Raw genomic sequence first — 18,266 nt, forward strand, 5'->3', positions numbered from 1 at the left:
GTAGTAGGATACAGGGGAACCTGGTTACTCACCTAACAAGAAGTGTTTTTTTTTTCTCTATGCTCCGCATTCAAGCGGGGGAGTATGTGCCGGAAATTAGGTTTTTTGGCACGTTTTTTTTTTTTAATTTTATCATAATTTTAAAATTATTTTTGGAAATAATTTTATTTTCCATATAGATTGGTTTCATAAGGGAGTAGTTTTTTTTAAGCCGACTGTACCGCAACTCGCCCCTGGTCGACCTTAGTGCGTGCCACCTCCGACAGAGGGAAGTCTTTTACGATAGTTCACTTCGAGCCGGACGACGAGAGTTGCCGAAGGTTTCCGACGCCCCTCCATCCTCTAGGACGAAGTCCTTGTTTTGAATTAGCGACGCGGCGCGGATGTGAGGGGACTCTTGCTCTGCACTCTGGAACGACCGCGTCGGTAGACCGCTGATCGTGTTTCGGGCTCCGTCCAGTTAAATCAAAGCTGACGCCGAGCAACAGTACTAAGATGTAGTCCGATCAGAAAAGGGATGTTTCCCTATTTACCTTTTGTTTTTTTATTTTAGTCATCTCAGTATAGACTCTACGTAGTAATCCTAGTTTCTCCGCGAACCAAATTTCTTGTCTGGTGCCGCATATATTTTTTTCTTTTAACCGCGACGTCGGCCGCGCATCGCCCTCCATCTTCCGACCATGCAACATGGCTGTGCCTAACAACAACTACTACCCTGTTTTGGTAAGTTCTCTCTTCGGTCCTTTGAACTTTGTCTCTCTTGCGGTCGTTTTCTGACCCGACCGTGTTCTGTCTGTGGTGCAGATCTAATTTATTTTGGTTTGGTCTGTCCACAGACAGGGTCCTAGTCCCCCCTCCCCCAAAGAGAAAGAAACCATCATGGGGAACTAAGGAAGCCCGGCGACCTCCAATTTTGAATTGGTGGTTTCGCCAGTGGAAGCTCTCACCCCCGGCCTTTTCGCCATCAGCTACGAACCGCCAGAAAATCTTCAGTTCGTGAGAGCGAGTGCCAGTGAAAGTTTTATTTTGTAAATTTCCAAATGTAATTTCAGAAATCAGATTCGAACCAGTTTAACAGCTTTGGTCTCTTCAGCCATCTCGAAATTGTATATGTGAAATTTTTATAATTAACCAGTGATAAGCTAATATGGTGATTACAGATTATTGTAAAATGTTAAAACTTTACGGTTTCTTTAAGAATGATGTGTTGGAAAAATAATTTTCTTTTCGCGGCCCGGGTCGGCAAATGATTAGGTAGACTGAGCTCTCTTTAATAATGGTTAAATGATAGAAGTGTTTTCTCTTTATAGCTTGTAACAGAAAATCTTGAAAACAAACTTTGACCTTAAATAAAAGGATGCCTATAAACGTAACTGTTTATTTTTATTACTTAAGGCAATAACGATCCACACTAAACTCCCAAGTCTTGATAGGGAGTTTACAAATTTTCTTTGGACCCACCCCGTGTCCGCCTCTGATGTTTAAATTTTGTTCTTATTTCTTCTTTTCTGCCCGCCACTTCCAAGGCCTGTTTTGTCGACATCTTGTCAATATTAATAACAAGGACACGAGGGGCGTTTCAAAACTTATAAAGAATTACCAATTTAAAATGTAACTAGTAACAATTTCAGAAACAAAGTGCTATGAAGTAGTATTTATGTTTGTTAAAATTTTTATTTCTTGTACATTATTTCATTTTTGACTTGAAACGTAGATCCGGATTCTGGAAAATTGGGATTCAACCACGTTAGAGATATCAAAATACTTCGCTATGAAATTGGTTTCCTGTGTTACAAATCTGACACACCACGTGCTGTTTCCAAAAATAGTATCGAACAAACCGTGGGAACTGCTGTACCGTTTTTACCTGAGGATACTGCGACTCTGAATTTAATGCGACCCCAAACTTTTTGATTGAGAGTCTTGGAAAAAGAATGTTTGGAAAGGAGATCACAGTTAAAAATTCCAAATTATGGAGAGGAAAGCACAAAGCATTTAATTTTAAAAAAAATTTAATATGTGATAAAATTTAAATAGTTAAACTTACCTAGGCCAATATAAATTTGAGTTTGTCGCAACACTAAGCAATAGTATTTACATTAACACTTATTTTACATAGATATATTAACAGAGTTTGTTATGATTCTGGTAAGATTAATCATTCACTGTCAGTGTCTGCAATGCTGCTGCTACTGCTGACACTGCCTTTTATCTCATCTTGCCGGCACAGATCTTCTTCAGTGCCATTTATGGCATTTGAAATTCAACACTTCTTAAATGTCGCGGACGATGGATTCTGAAACTATCCATCACCAGGTTGTAGAAATCCATGTTGCTGGCTGAAGAACTTGATGGTTTCTTAATTTTCCCAGTCGGTGGTCAGAGAATAGTCAATACTGTTAAATGGCTTGCTTATGACAACATAGATAACTTGTAGCTGACTTGTCATACCAGCTGGTATAACAACCAAGTCTGCGTTAAAATTATTTATCGTAGTTTCAACCTCAGGTGTCAGATGTTCCCTGAAACGTGTCAAGGACCAACATACCCCCTTGCCGATTCCACCCCTGTCGTAACCATTCTTGCATTAAATCACTGGTCATCCAACTTTTTTCTTGACAACGAATGATTATGTCCGGTGACAACGAATGATTATGTCCGGCGGAAACACTTTTTGTGAGGAGTTTTCCTTTTTAAGATGATGAATGGTGGCAGTTGCCTGCCTTCTCCAAAACAGATAACATCGCCGTGACTCACAGCTTCTTATTTCCAGTCGCGCGCGCGGTGACAGTCTTAACGCCTTTTGTTTCAACGGTACTGTTGCCGGGCATGTCAAAATACACTGCCGTTCCATCAGGGTTTCCAACTTGGCTGCACAAATAATCATTTTGTTTACGCAAATCAATCACATAGCACTGAAATAGAATCAATTTCTCTTGGAAATATTTTGGCAGCTTTTGCGCTAGTTGTGTTCTGTGCCACAAACATAAACCGCAACGGCGCATCATTCTCACACACCTACCAGTACTTGCCTTGAAGCTAGTCCGCAGAATGTTCTATTCACTAGCAATTTCTTGGACTTTTAATTGTATTACATCTCGTGAAATTAGAATTCCGTCTCCTCTCTTCTCTTAGATGAAATTTACTACACAGGTTTCAGTATCAGAGAACCATCATTTTTTAGTCCCTCTGAATGCTTTCCTCAAAACATTTGCATTCTTGAGACAAAGCAAATTCCGCCCTGAAATTCCGCACGTTGCTTTCAGTAAAGTCATTTTACAAGCAGCTTGGCAGTTGTTAGTGTGAAATGTGTGTTTTGCCACTATAATCATAAAGTTAGCATCGTAACTCTCAGTTCTTTTGACACTTTAAATTGTGAACTCCCATGCCTCTCTACAGTATTATCCATTCTGTAAAAGAATTCCACTTCTAATACTGACCCAAGTGCTTACTACATAGTAGCACTGTTACTGCACGTTTTGGCCACATTGCTGGCGCTAGCCGTGACCTTGACATAGTTGTCTCGCCATGCCATGCCATTCCAAAACATTCTTCCAGCAGCAAAGATGTAGGTGTGCTATTGTACTGCGACCCTCGCTTTCAGTTTCAGCAGTTTTCATAAAAATCATCTCATTATACTCAAGTAAATACTGTATTTTGCATCAAATTTGTGTTTCCACAAAATTAATTTCTTGAAAAACTGGAGAATTTATTTTTTATTTGTTTTTATTTAGTTTTTTTTATTATTATTATTTTTTCCTTTCAAAATTTTGCAGCTACCCATTTTTAGAGGTCCCTAGTCATCATTATTTTCCTATTTTTAAATCACTTAACCACACACTTTTCTTTGACTTCAAAGGTCTTCACATCTACTGCGTTTTCCAGAATCCAGTGGGACAAAATACTCAGTTTTAAAATAAATCATAACTAGGTCGTATGATTGATAATTATATTTTAGGTACTTTTTCACTTGGCACAAATTACTCTTTCGTTGAAGATACATATGAACTTTAATATTATGCTGATGGTAAATGAACCAGATCATAAAATTATTGTCAAAAATTTTTACTATTACTCAAGTTTGACCCAATTTTTTAAGTACTTGTCTCGACCCAACTAAAAGGTTACAAAGTGTGGACTCGATTCGACTCAAAAGTATCACTGAACTCAGCTCGACCCGACTCGGACAAAAAAAAAGTGCAGACTCGTCCATCTGTAGTTGCTTCAAAGGAAAATGGACATTTCCGAGTGTTGATTGCGGGGGGGAATTTTTATCACCAATTGGACATTATGTGTGAGGTTGAAATGTTTTGTTAAGAATTTGTATGTAATTGATTAATAATTGTATATTTTGTTGTCTTCCAAGATTGATTCATGAAACAAGGAAAACGGAGGGAACTCGGTGAAGTGTTCTGTTGTAAGAAAGTGTGTGGGAACCGTGGTTTTACTAACCCGTAGCTGTTTCTCCAGAGTTCCAGATAGCAGCCACGGAAGAAGAGCTTCAGCAATACCAAGAGACTGGAATAATTATTGATGCTGCGTCATTGAAACAAGTAAAGGTAATTAGAAAATTATATAGTAGAACCTCGATGATACGTTCCCGTTTCATACGTTTTCCCGTGTCATACGCCGATTTATTTTGGTCCCGCCGAAAGTACTATATTTACAATGGTTTACTTTCCCGGATCATACACTTATAAAATCATTAATTTCCCGTTTCATACGTTTTTACGAAGCGGAAAAGCCCTAAAACTCACAATTTTTTTTTTATATTCAGCCTTATAAACTCCGTTTTAATGCTTTCTTTTTAAAAAACGTTCATTGTTTACTTTTGCAAACGTAAGAAAATAACTTTATCGCGCCATAGATATAGATAGTATCAGGAAGACTGTGCACTTCGCTAGTAGCATCTATGGCCAGCATCAAGCGAGACTAGTGGCGCAAACTAGCAATGATGAAAAGTGTGCAAGCGCTTGACCAAGGAACGGATCTCATATTTTGTGCATTCATTAATCTTTGAACTGAATATACCCGTTTGTTATTGTTTTCTTATGATCGGATTGTATTGTATTTTACGTTTCTCAAGTTAAAATTTTATTGAAAATTGTTCTGTTGCATAAAGTTGTTTGTAAAATGAAACAAACAATCAAAAATTTGTAATTTTTTTTTACAATAACCTATTTTTTCTAATTTCTAATTTAGGCTTGGTGACTTTTCCCCCCTTCCAAGAAAGGACTTCATAACATTTTGTAAGGCCACTGTTTCTCATGTCAGCTTTACTTGATTATGGACTGTATTTTACATTACTGGTGGTTTTATTATATGTATATATAATGATGAATTCATATCTTTCATTAATATAATGCAATTACTTACACATATGTATTTATGTTTAATCTGACATTGTGCTGGTATGCTAGATTGGAAAAAAATTTTATTACTGCCATTCCCTTTTCATACACTTTCCCGCATCATACACCATTTTTGTGCCCTCCGTTGAAAAGTGTATGACAGGGGTTCTACTGTATATATATATTCTATTGTTTAACTTTCTAGTAGCGATGGGCCAATCAAATCCTCAAATCCCCTATTACCAACCAATCCAAAATGTTGGGAAGATGTGACAGTCAAGGAAATAATTTGAAGAAAAGTATTTGAGGCAGCGAAATTTCAAAATTCAAACACTATCAGTTGTGTAGTTTATGAGAAATACATTACCGTGTTTTATCGCATAATCGTCACACCGTTATGTTAGGGCATCCAAATGGAGAAAAAAAGTTATTTCATAATCGTTGCACATTTTATGCTAAAATCAAGTTTGAAAAGTAGATATGCGATTTTTATACTAGTAAAGCGTTTTTTGTTGGGGTTCAGTTTTTTTATTAACACCAAAATATCTTACATGCAAATTACATTGGATTCAAGAGTGATTTCAGCATTATGGGGCAAAATAAACCCCATCAAAATCAGGCTGATCGACAATCAATGACTTAATAATGACTTCTTGGCTGTTCCCTCCTCGTGATTTGGAAGAAGCAGTTGATGTTGCAGTGGTTAAAGAGGTAATGATATTTGTTGTAGATCAGGGAGGTCCGGTTTGAAGCTTACAAGGAGGCCAGTGTTGAAATTAGTTGTATTGTGCATTTTGTATAAGGTAACTGACACATTCGGAAAAGTGATGTCATCATTTGCTAAGAGTTAAAATTGTAAATAAGAGGTTTTTTTGTGAGTTCTTTTTCTTTCATTTCAGAGTAGCAGAATTAAAAGTTTTTAATTTATATGTGCAAAGGTCAATGTGCGTTTATATTCTTAGTTTTTTTTTTTTTTTTTTTTTTTTTTTTTGCATTTGTAATGTTAATTTTTTTCTTTTTTGCATTTGTAATGTTAAGTTCTTTCATTTTTGCTTTTTTTTTATTAACTTCTCAATTAAATGACATTTAACAACCCAGGCTTCTGCCTTCCCCGCTTTTAAAATGACTTAATTAAAAATTTATTATTTTTTTTTTGGAATAGAAAATTATACATATATTTGGTTAGGTTTTCTGGTATGATGTAAATAACAGCTGTGTGTTCTTTTAAGAGGTTATTGTGAATTTCCAACAATTTTAAGAACATAATTTCCATAAATTTATGTTTCTCGTGGTTGGTTTACTATATTGTGATAGTCACACAGTTATTATTACCTGTTTTTGCTTATTCAATTTTTTTTTTTTTTTTTTATTTTTTTTGCTGTGGTTTTTTGTTTGAAAGCAGGCTGATGCAACAATTGTTTTGACAGTCGCATAAGCATTAGAGAGAAAGATATATTTTGTGTGTGAGAAAGTTGAAGCCGCAAAAGATGATGGTCTGTTTCACAAAAAGTATTCTGTAATTGTAAGCTGCTGTGATTGGTTGGTAATGGTGTCGCCAGTCCAGCGCCTTCCATTGAACAAGAAGCAGTATTCGTTAGTCGTCACGTGGGTATTTGCGAAAGTAGGCATGTTGAGTGGTGGCTCACCAAATTAATATATTAATGTAGTGATGAGAAGAATTTCACACGTGTGGTCTGGACCATGCTGAGAAACATTGTTTTAGACATCTTTAAATTAGAATTTTACAACCACAGATGGCAGCAAAACCCTATATTGGGACCTTAAATTTGTGTGCAAGTACAGTAGAACCCTGTTATAATGTTCCTGCTTATAATGTTTGCTTTCTAACATTCAATAAATGGGGAAAAAATGTTTTAAAACCAAATTATCCCAACACTTACGATAAAAAGTTTCCTTTATGTATGTTTATGTTTACAATCACTGTCATACAATACATGAAGTTTGTTAAAATACAATTTTATGCAATATACTGAAGGTACACAATGTTCATAGTTACGTGTCAGTTGGCACCCTTAGTCAACTCTTCTCTTCCTTGCCATTCCAGTGGGTATTCAGATGCACGTACATAGTCCTACGATATTTAAGTTGCCAACCATTGAGCGAGGGCATAACTTAAAGTGTTTTCTATTGCTTACAAATATTTTTTTTTTTCATTCATACGTAGGAATCCCAAAATTAAACATTTTCAGGTGGCGAAGGAGTAGACGTTCTCACTCTTAATGTTGTCATGAATCGTGAGACAATTTTACAAAAAATGTGGCAGTGTATCTTTAAAGACAAACAAAATTTAACCAGGGAATAAGACAAAGTTGAAAAATTGTTGGCTTGTTTCAGAAAATTCATGTATCAAGTAGGTATACTATCTTTGGTTTTAACATTAAAGTTGTTTACATAGCTTGGTGAGTCCATTGGTACAACGCTCGAACATTGTTAAGTGCTAAATTGAGATTTCCTGCTTGTAATGTTTTTCTGCTTATAATGTTTTCCTGTTTATGTTTTTTTCTTGTGCTCCCTTGAAAAACATTATAACAGGGTTCTACTGTATTTGTTTTCTTAAGGTAAAGGTTACTGCATCCAAAAATAATGGATATGTTCATTGTTTTATGGAGGAAAAAATTAAATTTACAAACTTTATTCATAATTCTTTTACTAATCGAAACAATTTTCAAAGTAACCAGACTTAACCTCAAAAAGTAATTTTCTATGGGACTTGAAAAATATTCTCGGCACCCAACGTAATTTCAAGTGTTGTGTGTGCAATTTAGACGCAATTCTAAGCCAGCCGGAGGTCTGAATTGTTACACACCTACCGTTATCGTATTTTTAGCATTTAACTACAGACCGGTGTTTTCAAGGGTAATATTTATATATATAAAACTACCGGTAGAGATTCATAGAAGCACTAAAGAGACTTGCGATACATATTAATCTTCATGTCTCCACCACTTACACGACATAAGACTGCACACCAGTTCAGAGCATCGGGGTTTAGAGGTGACATACTAACAGAAACACACCCCTCTCTTTGGGGAGGGGGGGGGGGGTGTCCTTGTATTCAGAGGAGAGAGGAATGTCATTGATACTAAAGATGCAATTGCTGCTTCTAGATTACCAATTCTTATTTCACAACTCAGATGTGCGCACGGTCGATGGTCGTGTTGTGCTCCAGGACCTGGGAGAGGGGGTCTCGGTGGACCTGCTGTCGCAGGCCATGTCCGAGCTGGGGCAGTCCATCGGGGAGTACCGCGTGTCCCTGGGCGCCGCCCCCGACCACTTCTTCAAGATCGTGCACGCCACGGTGGCCGCGGCGGCAGACGACGACCCCGACGACCCCGCCCCCTTCCCGCCGCCCGCCTCCCCCCGCTCCTGGGGCTCGCCCCACCCCGCCTACGCCCCCTACACCGCCCGCTGACCGCAGCCGCCCGGGTTCCGCTGAGCGAGGCGTTTGCACCGCGGCCCGCCCTGGTCGGGCCGCTTTTTGTGGGTATGATGCCCCGTGGTTGGTTGGTTGGTTGGTTGGTTGGTTGTTGGTTTGTGGCACGGCTGCTCCGTTGCCACGGTTGAAACCTGGCGGCGGCCTTTCCACGCCTTTTTTTGTCGGATTGGTTTTTGGAAGTTACCAACGTGTGGAAGAGGGGCTGTGATAGTTTTTCAGGGGTTGATCAAGGTTCCGCGAGTTGGTTTTTTTTTGAGGGTCGGCGAGATTTCAGTCGAGATTTCGATGGCGGTTAATTTTTTTACGAGCGTGAGGGTTGGTCGAGTATCACATACTTTTGATGTCGTGTAACCAAGAAAATGCATAGAATCCTCTACAAGTTTTGGTTTTGTTCTTAGATGTTGGCTTTGTTAGTTTTTTCGTGCATGCTGAATGATCGATTTACGGTAGAAATATTTGTGTTTGCAATGTTTGAAATAATAATCACTTTAACAAATAAACCATTTCAGTTGTTTGCAACGTGCAATCTAGTGGAAAGGGGTTCGTATTTGTTGTTGAATAACCAAGCTGATTAAAGTAGTCGTTGGTATACTGTCCAAGTTTGAGAAACCATCTTGTAAAATAAAAATTATGATGTGAGCTTCTAACTCCGTGTTTGTGAGAGAATTAGCGGCAGTGCCTCTATTAGGTTCTTTCATCGGTGTATAGATACGTCCATGCATGTGCTGTTGGCCAAAGTACTTCCTTGCAATGGAAGCAGAAGAGCACAAAGTTTTTCAATTTGTGTGGAGTATTTCTATGACAAATTAACAGATTTGCCATAGCATCTATTGTTATTTATGAAAATAGTTTATTTAGTGACATAGATACTTCTATTTGAAGACTGATTTTTGAATGATAATTGTTAGAATGATAATTTGCTATTAGTCAAATATTTTTTAATTACAAATTGGAACTCCACACTTTCTTTTTAGAAAATGTTTTTATTTGGTTTATGTTTTTTTATTCTCCTGTAGGTTTCTAAAATAGTAGAAATTTCTCACTGTCAAACAGTAATATACTTTTTTTACTAAGTTTTTTTGTTAGTTCAATATACAATATAATGAAAAATCATTGCTCATTAACTATTTATTGTGAATTTATTAAACCTCAGATTGGTGTCAGATTTATGTACCTTCTGGTGGAATGTTTTATTTCTGTGTCTGCCTTAGTAAATTTATATTAAAGTGTTCACTGTAGAATTTCTAATTGACATTTTTAAAAAAATCAACTAAGTACATTTAATACTCTGGTATCAATGTGAAAATTATTGTCGTGAAAATGTTCAAGCTGAGCATTGATAGAATTTAAAAAATTGCTTACATGTGTGATAAATTTGAACCTGTGTTTTCTGTAGTGTACTAATGGCTAGATCAACTAATGTACGCTGTGATTGCGTTAGTAGGCATACATGTTTTGGCTTTGTATCTGGTAATATATTTCTAGACTCAAGTGTTTAAATTTCAATGTATATTGTTATATATCTTAATTTTTTTAAGTAAACAAAAAATACTATTGTAAATATTGAAGTTTTTACAAAAAAAAATTATATAAGAAGATTTTATTTTATTAAATAAAGGTACATTCTGTAGAGAAATTTGTGGGAGTAACTATGAATGTTGGCTACCAGTTATCTTGTTTAGTTTTAGTCATACCATAGATGAATTGAATTTTCTGTCCTAAGCCACAAAGAAATATAAACCTATCTGTTGTTATTGAGATGAGACTTTTACGTTGAGTTTGTGCTTGAGTGCAGTGCTAAGTAAAGTAGGGAGGTCTGTGTTTTTCTTGCCGCTATTTCTCCTTGTGAATGCAGAGCACATAGGGCATTGCAGCACTCCAAGCATTGACTTTGTCAACGCTGCGATGTTACAGCGAGTTACTTTGTTATTGTGATTGTTGTTGGTTTTACATTTTCTGAGTAACGTAGAAAGTGTTGTACAATGTCGAGCACGTTAAGGTGTAACTATTTGCTGTTTGTTGTTTATGTTGGTTCTTTGTGGAGTTTTTTTCCTCAAAAAAAAATGAAAAGTATTTATATTTATTGGATACATTTTGTTTTACAGAGAATGTAGTAAGTATGTGATAGTCTGAGAAAGTGTGCACATCATTTTAAATGCAGTGTCCAATTACTGTTTCAGTATTTAAGTGTTTTACTAATTTTGCTATTTATGAAGAGAAAGTGTTTGTGTGTTTTCACTAACTTTTTTCCATCTAAATGTTAGTTTTTAGATTACTCGATCCTCTTGTTTTTTATGAGTGTTTTTATGAGTGTTTCAAAAACATGTTTTTCATTATCACTTCCCCCCCCCCCCCGTATACCTGAGGCATTTACCACAAAATCATGGAAGGGAAACCCAAAAAGAACACGCAATTGCAAGATGTTACCATTAACAGATATTGTGTATTAGATACCATATTTATTCTAATAAGCCTCCCACCAAACTTTGTGACCATATTTCAAGTTTCAATAAAATATTTTTTCCTGTTCTTAAGTAATTATTATTCAAAATTATAAATTGCTTTAAGATTTTCTGTAAAACTAATACAGTACAACCTAGATTTTTCATTACCCCTTTTTAAATTTTCCCATTATTTGCTCCATTTTATTTTGGTCCCATTTTAACCTCATTTGATGCAATTCCAGTTTATTACAACGCACCTACAATTTTCTTCCCGCAATTTGCGCTGTTTGTTTATGCTATACTGTCATAAATTCACTATTCCGGTCATTGGTCACGTACATCATACATGTGAAGATACCACTTCCGTGTGAAATACCGAATCCAAAATGCTGTTGGGAGCACTAGCGCTGTAGCTCCTGAATCTTTCAATTGCCGAATGCCAGCCCAGCAAGTCACGTCACTGGCTGGCGTCAGGCGCGGCAGTGGCGTCATTCCTCGTGCTTTTCACGCATGCTGAGATATTTTAACTAAACTGTAATACTTACTCTTAAAATACTTACTAAAATCCAACTCCAGAGAGGTGTTAACACTTGTACTCAACACACTGCAATTATGAAATACAATTTTTGCCCAATGTTATTTATTTATTTATTTGTCAATTTGTTGCATGCCTACTGACGGCATAAGGCTATGGGAGGTAGGCACGATAAACATAAAAAAATTACATAGTCAACACAGCAGGCAACTAACAGATAAACAAAAATAAGTTTCATAATTATATAACAACAATAAAGATAATCAAGAACCTGTTTATAAAAAAAAATTACATATGGTAGCATCATTAGTCTTAAACATATTAAATTTAAATTAAGATAAGAAAAATTGTTTTATATTTAAATTATTTTTTTGATATTTTCGCAGAAGAAATACTCTACACTTTTTTAAACTAAAAATCGGCATGAAATATGCCAACCATATGCAAGTAAATACGGTACTGTGTGTATGCTTACCTCTACTGTACAGAATGTAAAAATATATAACTTTAATGTTAATTATTATATTTAGCTATGCTTCAGACACACTTAATAATTAGGTATGTGTGTATCAGAATATGGTATTCATATGTTATGTAAATCGCTGTTCTCTGAGCAAAAAAAAAAGAAATATTTTTAATGCAGTTCCCCTATTTTACACTTCACTACATTTTACATTACTGCCTTGAATATGGTAAAAAATGGGTTCTAGTGTAGCATTCTCGCTACCAGTATTGATGCCTGCTGGGGTAGTTTTTTTCCTTATCAAAAACATACTACTAAATATTTCAATATTTTCAGTATCTAAAGATATCAGGTAGTAATTATTATATTTATTAAAGATTATCTTTGAATTAACACATCATACAGGGAAGCAAGGAAAAAAGCATCATGAATCGAAAATGGCCACCGACCGGAGCTGTCTTGTTAACTGCAGAAAAGCTTCACTAACATTGTGCTCAGGAGCGACCTAAATAAATTCTTTGTTACAAATATCATAAACAGAATAAAATGAGAAATTGCTTAATTTTAAAAAAAAAAACCTAAGCAACATGATGTCACCTTCTATAAAATATTATAGCAATGCTCCAATGCACCATCACCTGAAAGTGAAAACCAATCTTATTTTTTTTTTCCTCCAGTCGCGGATACGACTTTCCGTGACAATTGTACTTTCATCCTGCGGCACATACGCCCATTTCCTTAGCCTTATATATATATATATATATATATATATATATATATATATATATTTTGCAACCATAGACTATCAGTATGTAATCATTGAAACATGGTCTCACAGAAACACACTCTCACAAACCACGTGCAAGTTGTTCTTTATGAACGTCAGGTTAACCAACCTTGGAGCTTGATGGAACATGTGCTATGCAGCGTTGTCATGCAGCATTGTCAAAAGACATTTTACTATAAATTATATGCATTTTATTTGGATAAAAATTGTTTAAAATATTACCTTTACTGATAATGATAATGTTGAGACCGAAAACTCATCTAAATGATGTTGTTTATTTAGATTTTTTTTTAATTTTCATATTGCATTTTAAAGCACATTTGTATCCTGATATATTAAATATGTGTAGGAATAATTTTTTTTGTATAGTTTACTAGAAATTTCTGTCTTATAACATTAAATAAGATATTTAATGAACTAATGTGTAACTGTTAATTTATAGTTTTCACCAATATTATGTATTGTTATAAAACTACCTGCAACAGAGTTTGTGTGTATAGACGAAATAACATTTTTAAGCTCTTGAAGCTAGCTTAAAATTCTCACCTTTTATGCCGGATAACTTTACATGTACCCATTATGTGACAGCAACCTTATAAAATGTGTTTTGCAGTTTTGAAGTACCGAGAATTTAATATTTCAAAAATACTGTTTTCAAAAATGTTAATCTATTATTCCACTTCGTTTCCTACCATTTTAGCATAGAATAAAATTTATTTTTTTTTTCTTTTAGAATATTCCCAACATATTGATGATTTAATAATTACGTTAATTATTAATATAAATTGTATCTGGTGTCCCTGGTAGCCGTGACAGTCACGAAGTGGTTTTCATCTCATCTCTGAGGTCTCGGGAACCTCTGTGTGTGAACATGAGCTATAAAAATGTTATAATACAAGAAAAAAAATTTGACTGTGTTTCACGTGATTGTAAGGTTATCGTTGGCCTGTTTTTTTTTACTTGTACTCACTTAATTTTGGCCTGTAGGGCCCTATCAGCAGATTCAAACGAATGCACGTTAAAATATGTACATTCTTGATTTCTTGTATGCAATTAATTAGAAGCAAGCTTAGTATTTTGAATGTTTTTTCCCTTGCATTGTTAGGCCTGTGCAATATATTCAAATTTTCAATATCAAAAAGAACAGTTTATTCTTATTCAATTTTATTTCAAATACTAACACTTCGGGGGGGGGGGGACAAATATTCAGACGGTTACGAATATGGCTGTACAGAATTTTGAAGATAGGGGAAAAAATTTTGGATCGCAGAATTTATTGTCGGGCAGAGACAAAATTTACACAGGATTTTCATAATGTTTTAGGGTTATTTATGGAGTTTTTTTTTTCTACATCTGCCCACGTAAATTTTGAGCAGATTAATATAGTAAAGACGGATTTAACACAGTAATTCGGAACCAATTCAAACATCCACGTTGTTAGCTAAAGTATTTAATGAAGAAGAGAGTCCGGTAGGTCATTAAAAATAGATTAAAACTGACAGCACACAGATGAGGATAAAAATCAGAACAATGCAAGTTGATAGTTGTCAGATAAGAGGGTAGCTCTGTGATTAGTAGTTTCATTCAGAAGTGGCAGGCGAAGAGAAAAAAAAAAACTTGTATAGATCTCGTGGAAAACATCTGGACACATACTTACAGCAATAAAGCCTGACAGATCTATGAAAACATTTTTCTGGTGGATAATACATTGTGAACAACTACCGGAGACAGGCATCGTATACGCACACATATACACACTCTCTCTTCCCCCCCTCCCCTCCCCTAGTGACAGCTCAGGCAATTATCTTCTCCCACTTGACCCGACAAAAAAAGGTCACACTAGGAGGGGGGAAAAAACTTAGCCTCATTTACCAAGCACATGTACACTAGACAGAAAAAGACAGGAACATTCTAAGCAGCTACTGTGTTCCTACACTTTAGTTAAAACAAGACAAAAAAAATTATAATCTGTAATTGTTAATATATGTGAGTATAGTAAATAATTTATTTTTACATAGTAAAATTTTTTTTTTAATTTTTTTAGATTTACATTATGTTTAACTAAAGATTAAAACTGCTCACTGCACATTCTTTGTAAACCCACCCTCGTAAACTATCTACATATTTACTGCAATTGCCTTACATGTTCTCTTTGCACTGTTTATTAAAATATATGTTTTTAGATGCTATTTTGATTACCATGAAAAGTATTTATTTATATTTTACTTTTAAAATTTGAATATTTCAACAAAATTTTACAAATAGTAATTGTAGCTGACTTAACCTAACCACCCTTTCAATTAATATTTTTTTATTTAATTTCCCAGAAGCCCCTACACCACACATTTACTTTTTCTTTCAATATGTATATGTTATATGTGGGGGGAAAAAATTTACATTGGATTTTAATTCTTACTATTTAAATTCAATATTTGTATTCGAGAATAATTTGATATTCATACTCATATTCGATTTGAACTAAAAACACTGTTATTCACACAGGCCTTTGCATTATGCATCAAACATTGTGTAAGCATTGCTTAGTAGGCCTTTGCATTTATTCAATTTTTATTTTGAATACATACCTATTAGTTTTTTTTTTTTTTTTTTTCAATTTGAGCTTGATATTAATACTTTGAAATAACACATTTGATTTGTTATGAGTATTTGACATAGCATACCTCATGAGCTCGTTGAATACTAACATTCACTTTTGAGGTTATCATTTTTGCAATATAATTACCCAGTTTAGATATTTTAATGGGACTGCATAATCAAAAACACAAATACTCTTTGTTTTAAATACAGATCAAGTGTTCACTGTTATTTTACTACTGTCTCCAATACAGTAGGAGGGAAAAATTGCATGGACAGTTAATTTGTTTGTAACATTTTGAATTTACAAACTATTATTTGAATTTGTTTTGATTCATGTACCAGTAGTGGTAAAAAATTAATAAACATCAACAACAATAGATCATAATAAACCTGCACACTCCTTTGTGATAGCGATTAAAAGAAGTATATATGATAGTTGCAACAGTGTATGAATTGATAGTCATCGATCTACTATCATGTAGCAATTACCTGCTGCATGTATCTATGATAAAGCAGACGTGTTGTTACTTAAAAGCAAAATAAACTTAAGTGATTGTTCCATAGTCCAGAGGGGGAAAAAAAAAAAAACTAAAAATTGTAATATTGCTCAACTAAAATGCAGTTCCCCTGGCTGCCATTAAGAACACGAATACGTGAATAAATAGGGTTTAAATATGTTTTTAAAAACATTTTACTTTTTTTTATGGTACCAATACATAGAGTACCTTGATCTATTAGATAGGTTAGCAGCATAAAAAAATATTGTATATTTTTTCAAAAATTGAAATTTTAACATAATTTCTCAATAGTCACTACACGTTTATTTCTCTATGTATTTTTTTTTACGTGATGTGAAATTTTTTTATGCGATTCCAACCCCCCTTACTATTTAAATTCAAGAATAATTTGCATTTTGTATTTTTTAAAAAAAAAACCTGCACAGGCCTATTGCTTAGCTCTAGGTCAGTGCAAACATCAGATTGCTAGTAGTAATATTTTACTTTACATTAATGTTTATAAATATTATATCACAGTTATAAAATGCTTTTATTTATTTTTTGACTGTTAATCCAGTTGTGGTAAAAATTGCTTGTTGTCTGCATGTCAACCATTCTCTTGTCCATTGTGCACATGTTGGAATAAAGTGGGCATGTATCAGGCTCATTGATTATGTCATTATGTGCAAACTGTACACATTCATATTGTACTACAACCATTAATCCCTTAAGTTAATTTTATATGAGGTGATGTACCACTGTTTCTAAACTCTTCAGGTACAATTCAGCATTGTTTATTTGGTAGTACGATTACTTGGAATCAAATGTGAATAATAAACGATTTGTTTCAAATATTTGCTCTTTCATGGATGTTGTCTCTCCATAACCACCCTGGCTGTAGTTCATTAGTGTTGTATGAGTGCAACATACTATATGGTTGCTGTGAAAAAAATTTAATGGTTTTGTATTCAACTAACCTGATCTTCTCAGGATGATTTTTAACAGCGTCACTTTAAAATAAAAAGGCTGAGACTGAAATGTATGCCAATCCTGTAAGCACATACCAAATTTACCTGCAGAAGGGTCATTGCTGCACATGGGCTATATTTTGGGCATAAATGTCCAACATTTTCAACCTAATGGCTGCTGTCGAATGTGGGATCATACCTTATATTTGTCTTTAAGAGTTTCATAGATGTAAGTGAAGTCTGTGTGTTCCCAGTATCGGCATCTTAATACAGGGAAGGGGGAAAACCACTAAAGCTATTAAAAATGGATGAGAACTGTCAATGTGTTTTTTTTTTTTTTTTTCAAAGACGGCGGCAAAGCAAAATAATTTGAGCCTTTGATTCGACTTTCCGAAAATTTTCACAATCCTAGTTGTGAAACATTACACTAGCTATCCACTAGATATCTTAATTAGTTCAGTACACTATCTTAGTTCAGTAGTAAAACATGTTTGAAGATCATCCTAAAGTTTCACATTTGTAAGTTTAATAGGATGACTCTTCCTCAGGTAATTCAGGATTATTTATAAATGTGAGGATTCCATAACAAAAACAGCACAATATTCCAACTAAAATATGTAATATATATTTGTAAATATGTATTTCCAACACTTTACAATAATAAACAAATGCTTTTACAAAACAGGGATAATCACAGCACACTGCAACAAATTTCCAAATAAAGGTTGGTTGGATATGAATATTAAAAAATAAAGTTTAAAAATAAAAAATATTTAAACACTGGCACATTAAAGCATACAAATGAATTCTCACATAAAATTGGTTATTTATATAAGAAAATTATTTAGTTTCCAATTAACTTGTAAATATCCGATCAATTTAGCACCACGCCATCCTCAGGTTCTGAACTATATTTTTGTTTCAATACACTGCAAAAACACAATACTTTTTATTCAACTCAACCTTAAATAACTCAACCATGAGCAGTTATAACTATATTAAGCTGAAAAATTCAACATCCCTCACTGATAAGTGTATGACATACTTCAACATTCCTTGATTAAAAGAATTGGATACATATATAATTAAACAGTTAAATAAGTTAAACCATAACTGATTATTTCCCATAAAAGCACAAAATATCCCTTGTCACTCAAAATTGCAAC

General features: G+C 34.4%; 1 protein-coding gene across 2 annotated transcripts in view; it reads left to right on the forward strand.

Annotated features, from left to right (window-relative positions):
- LOC134541229 (PR domain zinc finger protein 10-like) overlaps positions 1-16,984 on the forward strand; it is a 119,073-nt gene extending 102,089 nt beyond the window's left edge. For both annotated transcript variants that reach the window (XM_063384494.1, XM_063384495.1), the window contains 2 exons: positions 4,471-4,559; positions 8,542-16,984. In XM_063384494.1, coding sequence (XP_063240564.1) covers positions 4,471-4,559; positions 8,542-8,784 — 332 coding nt within the window. In that variant the 3' untranslated portion in view covers positions 8,785-16,984. The remainder of the gene's footprint in view (positions 1-4,470; positions 4,560-8,541) is intronic.
- The last annotated feature ends 1,282 nt before the right edge of the window (positions 16,985-18,266 follow it).

The sequence above is a fragment of the Bacillus rossius genome, chromosome 18, assembly GCF_032445375.1.
Source record: "Bacillus rossius redtenbacheri isolate Brsri chromosome 18, Brsri_v3, whole genome shotgun sequence".
Taxonomy (NCBI): Eukaryota; Metazoa; Arthropoda; class Insecta; order Phasmatodea; family Bacillidae; genus Bacillus; species Bacillus rossius.